Genomic DNA, 8,715 nt, shown 5'->3' with positions numbered 1-8,715 from the left:
AGAAAAGACCTTGTGAGTACACACTAATCCATTACAGTAAATTAAGTCAATTATCTGAAGCAATCTTCATCAGCAAATTAAACTAGCGCTGCTGACTTTGACTGAAGTGGTCTTAACAGTCTGGACTATCCCTTGGCAGAGAGAAGGAGGCAATAATCTTGTTGGAGAGCTAGAAAACTGCAACAGCTCTTCTGACACTGCTTGGCGGGGCATATGCCAGTTTCCTTCAGTAGGCTTCTGGGGTGCATCTGTTCAAGCTAACATTTTAGAGACTATGCATTCATGGTGAAATTGACTAAATACCCAGATCTTAGGATTCTACTACATGAAGTCCTAGCTTGCCAGTCCAGGTATTTTGTTCATGATTTTCAACAGGATAAATTTCACCTACAAGTGAGCTTCAGGATGCTTGTCTCAGAAGTACACACAGCAGCAACTCCAGTTATTCAGTGAGTCATACTGTGAAATAAAAAGTTTAATACTATTTCTAAAAGTTAATAAGTTTTGTGTAATGTTTGTATTAATGTAACTAAGAAAAGGAACCTCCTACTATATTTAAACAAATACTTTGTGGTGTATTACACTACTCGTGTTGTTTGACTTTTGCATGGTGAGAAGACCTGTGAGCTACTAGCAGCTGTCTGTATGGAATTGCAAGTAGATACTGGAGGGGTTCAATTGTGTGGATTTGTGAGCTGACAAATTAACACCGAGGCTTAGTAGCAACTCTTTCACTGTAGATGTTGGGAGCATGAGAATTGGATAGCTGAAGCTGAATGCTGTTGGAGCCCTTTCCTATTCTGGGCACAATGTGATGCTAAAGTAATCCTGGATTAAAAATATTTTTGTTCAAATACTTAATCTGTTATCCTAGGTTTCTTAAGCTGCTATTGTTCTTTTCAGTTATTACTAGCTAACAGAAACTTAAAGCAAACACTAATTATAGTCTTACTAATAATAGGTTTATGTGACTTTTTTTCTTCATTTTGGTAAAATCCAGATTTTTCAGTCACTTCACTCAAATTTCAAGTGAAACTTTGCACAACATATTGATAAAGCATTTTAGAGAGTTTTTTACATTTGAATATTCTTTTCAGAATGTGCATAAGATCTGTAAGTATATTTGTAAAGTTTTTCATTGTAGATGCTTCTGGTATCAGGATACCTGTTTGCCCTTCTATCACTTACAAATCCAGCCACAGCAACAGTGAATCTACTTCAGGAAAATTCAGTAGGGTATCTAAAAGAGTGAATTTAGTTCAATTGGCAGACACGTGGGTTTTTTCCAATGTAAAGCTATTGTCAATGGTGCTAATACATGATTTTGTCCTAAGAGGTAAATAAAGCTCTGAAAAGTGTTTTATGTTCAGAAACCTGGGTCAAACTGTTCCCTTTCAGGTATTTTGAAACATAAAAGTTACCTACTGCAGATACTAAGAAACAACTTCTTGCTCAAAAACTAATAATCTCAAGAAATACAGCAGAATACCTATAGCTTCAGAACTGAGGAAGCAAACTACCAGAAGCTGCAGGATTTGAAGGACACTAACTGCTGTAGTTGGGGGAATAAAGATCTGTGTGTTGCTGGAAGTGTCTTGGGCAGCAAATGTCTTTGCCTCCTACGAACCAACATACAAAGCTGCTATGTGGCAGTTTAGGCAATTCAAGACTGACCTATTGTCTCTCTCTGCAATGTCAGCAGGAGGGTAAGCAGCCCATAATGTCTGTATGAAGGATTTGTGTGTGCTTACATAGATTTTTTCAATTCCTTTTTTTGTCTCTCACTGAGACTTTGTTGCTCTTTATGCTTCTCCTTTATCGTATTTGATGACTGTCAGACACTAGAAAGCTTGAAAATCTTATGTTGCATATTTTGCCATTTTATCTTTCCTCGCAGTGTCAGTTCTGACCTGGTTTCTTCAGTATCAAACTGTTAGAACTAGAAATACCTGTTACATTGGTAAGCCTATAGTATAAAAGCTTGGATTTTCAGCTTTCAAATTTAAAATGATTCTATAATGCTACTGCTTTGTGAAACATTGCTTGCTAGGATAACTTGGACTTGAAAAAAGACAGCATAGTAAAATATTAACATCTGTATCTCATACGCAAATATGTGTTGCAGATATTTCCATTTTCTGGAAAAAAAAAAAAAAAGCCTAAAGTAATTGGAAATATTTTTCCCCATGTTGTCAGTAATTTCAGCTGGTTTATACTGCTAGCTCTTTTTTCCAATGATCAGAAAGATTTCAATCTAACAGAGTTCTTTCTATTAAAACATTTCATTTACAAAAGGCAGTTAACCACACCAGGGACAATATTTGGAATTGTGAGGCTAAAATTTTAGTGCAGCCAGTAAAAATGGAAGGCGATTACACAAAGCAATACAAATAGATGTAAGTTCAGCTCAGGCAGGGCATGCTATCTGCCATCATACTGGCTTATAACTGTTGGGAAAATTGTAGGAATGAGCTTGCCTCCCTATCACTCATCTTTTTTACAATGTAAAAAAATAATACAAATACGAGTTTCTACTCATAGCTACTCATTCAAATACATGCATGCTTACCAGGTTCTTTGTTCCTTGAGCTAAAGCCTTCAGTAGCACACATTGCAAGAAACAAGATTACACACTGTGCATCTGAGCTTCCTTTTAGATCTAGAATGGCACAAAGGATCGTTAATCTAACAGTTTTCAGATTTCCATGTTCAAAATATTTTTAATTCTCTAGACTAGAGGCAGAGAGAAAAGGGCGAAGAAAATGTCCTACTTTGGTTCTTCAAAGCTCATTTCGCATATAAGGCTCGAACCCAAATTGGAGGAATCTCAGGTAACAACACAATGAAGACAAAGCCTTGGGAAGAGGATTCAGAATTCCCTCTTTGCCTTTACAAAAAATCTATATAGCAGGAGCAGTACTGTGTGTGCACTGTTTTTGTTTCTGAGAGTAGCACTAGCTTCTTTCTTTAGTAAATAAAGGACATGTAATGCTGTAAACATTCCTCACACAGGAGGTATGTGCTCCATTTGTGGTTGTTGCACAGTTTGAGCTGAAGAGATAAAACGTAAAGAAAATCTAGATCAATGGGAAGAGCTTGACATCCCTTTTTTTGTTTCTAAATGGTAGGGCAATAAGCAAGGTGTTCCATGTTCAATAGCTGCTATTTTTAGATGCTTCCCTTTCTTCTAGGTAGGCTTTTCTCTGAGCTATATGGGGTGTTCATATTTTAAAACTTCATAGTTTCATGGAAAAGAGAAAATCTTTGCCTAGAATGAATTTAGTATGATAGGGACCTCTAAATATGTCGTTTTTCTTTCCCTAGAGCTGTGATGTCAGTTCTATTTGGTGTAGCTTTCCCTGGTTATATATATTTGTATCACTGATATAGGAGGTTTCTGGGTTTTTGCAAGTTCAGGGCTCCAAACTGTCTCCCCCTGGATCAGATGAACATCAGTGCTGAAAAAAAGAACACCTATTTGTCATTAGAGCAAGGACCCAAACAGCACCAGCCTCATCAGCAAAAGCTGCGGTGGAACTAAATAATCTTTCAAGACAATTTTAAGTAGGAAAGTCTAAGCCTAACCTCAGAAGTATCCAGCTGCTACACTTCAACTAGAAGTGTGTTTCTATTATTGCTCTATATAAGATTTCCTGTGTATATAAGATGTAACTGTTGTCTTACAGGCTGTTACAAGACTGCTTTGAAACTTGCATGTAAAAACTTATCTTTGTGTCTTCTTTAGTACACTTTTGCTTATTTTAATATGCCAATTTTGGGAGGAAATAAAGTTGAGGTTCTACATTTAGTGCTTGGTGGCTTTAACAGCACAATGGTTTGACAGAACCAATGTAAGCGAGATGGGATACAAAGCATTCTTCAAGGAGAGTCTTTCACACAGACGTGTTGAATAAACCCTGGGCTGAAAAGTGGTTTCTCCAAAGCTGCCTCTCAACCTGAAGCTCATAACAGCTTGAGCCATCACTGTCCATCTTAAGCATTTCAGGGTATATGTCAAACGTAACCAAAAGACAATTATACACATGAAGAAAAAAGTGATGGATTTTCTTTTGGTGACAGAACTTGAACACAGTAGAGTATGATTTTTTCAGGTTTGCTGTGTTGGGATCTGGTGTATCTCTTTTCAGAGATATTCATCCCCATTTTACTGCTATAAAGGTCTGAAAAACTATATGCTTTGTTTATATTTCTTAGTAAAAGGAGAAAACCTGCATCTAAGCATAAATTAGACACTACTGAATAATGACTGTTGTTAGATTTAAGATTCATCCAGAGACTGCAAAAATTACATAGTTCACTTGAAATGTAATTGATCATAATTTGATTGATCCCCTCTTGTTTTCTGGCATGCAAAAATAATTGGTCCAATCTAACCACTAGCTAGTACCTACAAGTATTTGTGAAATAGCCTGACACTTAAGGACAAGTTAATTACAAAGGTGGTAGCAGCATAACTGGAATTGCCTCTATTTTTTTATGCCATCAACCAATTTTCAGGCTGTTACTATAAGGAATTTGGGTCTTTTAGCTGCAGACAAAAGCCAAGCACTCACTTCATCTTCTCTAACAGTGGCCTCATTCCACTGAGTAGGAAATACTTGCTGACTCAAATAAGAAAGGTGAGACTAGGCTACCTTAGAGCTCTCAGTTTCTCTCCTTTAGTTGACAGTTGAGGAAAACATGGGGAATTACTTATCATACATGGATACTTTCATGTGAAGTGTGCTGTTCTCTTTAAGCACACACAAGCACACCCACTCGAGAATATATATATAGTTGCTTAGGCCAAGCAGCAGAATGTGTGATTGCTTTACACTGCACATTGTTGTTATAGAACTAGTGGTTGAGTGTCTGGATTCCTAAAGTCTTGTCAAAATACAAAAGAGGATAAAATGATGCCTAATGCAATTTGAACTCCTGAAAGACCATACTACACTGTAGAATTAAGAACAAAATAAAGACATGCACATTTCGGCCCTGCGAATGAAACGTGTGCATACTTCTCACCAGTGAGCAGTGGGTAATGGTGCTCATGAGGTGTAACTGATCAGCTAGCAACGCTTTCTCTACATTTATTTCTATATCTTTATTTCTGTCAAAATCTTATCATTCTCCCCTCACTGAATAATGATGATGAAATATGTCCATTCATGCAGAATGTGGCTATAAGAAGTGGAATGTTTTATTTTTTGGAGGCAGTGCCAGGTGTTGTATTGATCTTTAAACTACTGTGTGGTCTGGGTATAAGCTGTATGATAGGCTGCCTATCATGTTGTGGCAGCTGATTAAGAGGTCCACTTTTACCAGCAAAGTCTAAGAGGATCACAGCTTTTTTTTTTTTTTTTTTAATCAGAGAATGCTTGAAATTTGTTCCTTAAAATCAGAAATGCTTGAAGTGTAACTTCTAAATTCATATTTTCTGGGGGCTTTTTCCGAAGTACCTGTAGGCAACTATGCTCAGCATTCCCATCTGCCTTGGGCTTTGAGTCTATTCTTCTTAACTGAATCATAAAACTTGTACGTCGGAAGATAAGAACTACTAATGGCTCTACCAGGAGGTAAATAAATCTGGAGCTAAACAGCCTCTGTTCTCATTTGACAATTTACTTACTTATCCCACAGGTTACCGCTGTGTGTGTACACATGCACGTATGTAAGGATACAAAAATCGTTACGTGTGTGAGGATGTAAGGATATTTGTATAACTTCTACATTTTGGAATGCATCCAGGTGGGTTATGAATGTCTCCAGAGGAAGACTCCAACCCTTCCCTGGGCAGCCTGCTCCAGTGCTTTGCCACCCTCCACATAGAGCTCTTTCTCATGTTGAGGTGAAACTTGTCTTTTAGTTTATGGCCATTGCTCCTCATCCTGTCACTTGGCACCACTGGAAAAGGTCTGGCACCATCCTCTTGGCACCTGCCTTCGAGGCATTTCTTTGCATTAATTAGATCCCTTCTTAGCTCATAAAGACTAGTTAGTATTTTATTCACAAAAGTACAAGTTGCGGGGGAGGGTGGTGGTGTTTGCTTGCTTGCTTACTTGGTTAGTTGATTGGGTTTTAATTTTTAATGGAAAGAAATTATGAGGTAACTCCAGCACTCATGGACCCGAGTCCCACTTTCGGCAGTTCTGTCTCAGTGCCATGTCTGCCGCTGGCGGAAGGAGCAGTCACCAATCCCGCTAGGGATGTTGTCGAGCTGAGCGGGATGGGGGCCGTCCAGAAGGGCAGCTAGCAGCACCTCCGGGCACCAAGGAGCGGCGGGCAGCAGGCGGGCGCGGCACGGCACGGCACCGGCACGGCCCGGCACGGCACCGGCACGGCACGGCACGGCACGGCACGGCACGGCACCGGCACGGCCCGGCACGGCACGGCCCGGCACGGCACGGCCCGGCCCGGCACGGCACGGCCCGGCCCGGCACGGCACGGCACCGGCACGGCACCGGCCCGGCCCGGCCCGGCCCGGCACGGCACGGCACGGCACGGCACGGCACGGCACGGCACGGCACGGCACGGCGCAGTGCGCTGCGGGCTGGCCGCCGATCCGGCCCCGCCGCCCTCACACCCGCGCTCGCGCCGGCCGAGGGCGGGAAGGGGGCGCTCCCGGCTCGCCGCCACACACGGCCACGTGACCGCCTCACATGGGCAGCATGGCGGCGCCCAGAGCCGCCCGCGCGCTGCGGAGCGGAGGTGAGTGCGCGCCGCCGCCGGGGTGAGGCGCGGGCCCGGCCCGGCCGCCGCTCTGCCCTTCTCGCCGGCCGCCGCTCTGCCCTTCTCGCCGGCCGCCGCCGCGCCGCTGCTCAGTTGGCGCTCGCTTTGAAATCGAGGAGCGAAAGGTCCCGCCGCGCATGCCGAGGGCTGCGAGAGAGCGCTCCGCCGGCCGGGGCGCGCGAAGGCGTCCGGGCGGGGGGCGGCGTGTGGCGGCGGGACCTCCCAGCAGCGGCCGCAGCTGTCAAGTCTCGGCTCCTATGAAGGCGTGTTCCCCCGGCGGTGTGCTCGGCGTGGGGCCGGCACACGGCAGCTCCCGCCGTCCCGGGGCCCCCGCGGTGCGGTGGAGCTGCGGGAGTGTTTTGCTTGAGTTTTGCTGTGGTGATTTCTGCTGCTGAAGTAACTAACATAAGTATACGTGTTTCTTCTGCCAACCCGTTCAACTGCAGAACTTCTTACCTGCTGGCGTGCCCGTCGGTGTAATGGCTTTTCAGGGCCCGTTGTCCCCCGTGCCCTGAGGTTCTCTGAAAAGCACTTTTTCTGCCACATAACCTTTCACAAGCGAAGGTTATGTGCCCATATCCTACATCCGTCTTCAGCCCCATGCGCACTTAAAAACCCAATGTCTGTCATCCAGTTAAAAGAACCAAGCGAATAAAATTTGGTAAGCCTTCCTACCTTCCCTTCAGGCATCGAATCTTGTTGAGCTTCCCTAGGGGATATGCTTTTACAGAGACTTGAGAAAGCTAAACTGTCATAGTTAAGACAAGACTGATTAAACTAAATCCGATTTTCTCCGAATTGGACAGTTCAGTATAATTTAATTTGCAAATACTGAAAGACGAAAGTAATTTAAATTAGGTTTCTGTTCACCTAAGGATATCTGTTCTACCTAAATTGAACGAAATTACTTTTTTATAGCCTCTTGTGTGTGTTTGTTTGTTTGTTTGTTTTAATATAGCTGATGTGGTTTTATAAATGATGAAAGTTTTCTTTATTATGGAATTGTTTTTACATAAGTGCATTGGAGCAGGAGAGATCTTGGAAGTTTGTACATGTGTTAAATGCTTCCTTCACGTATCAAAAGGACTTAGGCTAGCCTAAAAAAGCTCTTTATTATATTTAAAAAAGAAAATTACTTGACTGAAAGATATTAGGAAGTTAAGAAGTACTTTTCAGTAGTCATATGGGGAAATTATTTGAATAGTTTCTGCCTTGCTAGTGTCAGAATTCAAACATTTTCAACCCCAAAAGAAGGCACACAGCTCTTTTAGGGTGTGAGTGGTTTCCACAAACCTTTGTGAAATTCTGCATGCTGGAATGCTACATTTCAGAGTGGACTAGCAGTGGGTTGAACTGCATTTTAGCTGTCACCTTTTCTTGGAAAGGATTCAAAAATAATTTTACAGGTGATGCATAGAAGTGTGAATTAAATTTGCTGTTTTGTAAAAGAAAACTAGGAAACATCCAGAACACAGACACATCAAGTCACTGTCACAGTTTGTAGTTAGAAATAGTATGGATTGTGTGCTGGTTCACTGGCTTGTAAATGGTCTAATTAGATATTATCACAGTTTCAGGTGTTATAATAATTGCATCTGTGATACTTTATTGGTAATAAAGTAGAAGACATGAAAGAACTGCATTTATATCTACAGTTCTATCTTAGATGATTTAAAGCATAGTAATCTCTTACAGATCTATTTATTTCATACAGGTAAAGTATTGTAGAATAGAATCCCCTAATTTCTTGTAATGAAATTTCAGGGCTTAGAGCCCCAGGGAAATAATTGATGAGAAGACATCCCATGTAAAATGAGTTACTTATTGTGATTAAATACTGATGTAAGTGATTTCTGATCTTGCTTCCTTAACGATGAATAAGTATGCTGGAATAATCTGTGTGATTTACTGTGGGCCAGGTTTTTAAAGTCAGGTCAGTAGAGACTGACGGGGTGTGATACATCCCTTGGATATGTAGTTTGT

The 8,715-nt window shown here is 41.8% G+C and overlaps 1 protein-coding gene across 1 annotated transcript in view; it reads left to right on the top strand.

Moving 5' to 3' along the window:
* Positions 1–6,655: 6,655 nt before the first annotated feature.
* Positions 6,656–8,715, top strand: part of METAP1D (methionyl aminopeptidase type 1D, mitochondrial) — a 45,068-nt gene continuing 43,008 nt past the window's right edge. Inside the window, exon 1 of the mRNA XM_082284761.1 lies at positions 6,656–6,711. Within this exon, the coding sequence (XP_082140887.1) occupies positions 6,663–6,711 (49 nt within the window). The 5' untranslated portion in view covers positions 6,656–6,662. The remainder of the gene's footprint in view (positions 6,712–8,715) is intronic.

Source organism: Coloeus monedula, assembly GCF_965178545.1.
Source record: "Coloeus monedula genome assembly, chromosome: 7".
Taxonomy (NCBI): domain Eukaryota; kingdom Metazoa; phylum Chordata; class Aves; order Passeriformes; family Corvidae; genus Coloeus; species Coloeus monedula.
The sequence above is the reverse complement of the archived record's forward strand: the minus strand, read 5'-3'. Positions and strand labels throughout refer to the sequence as shown.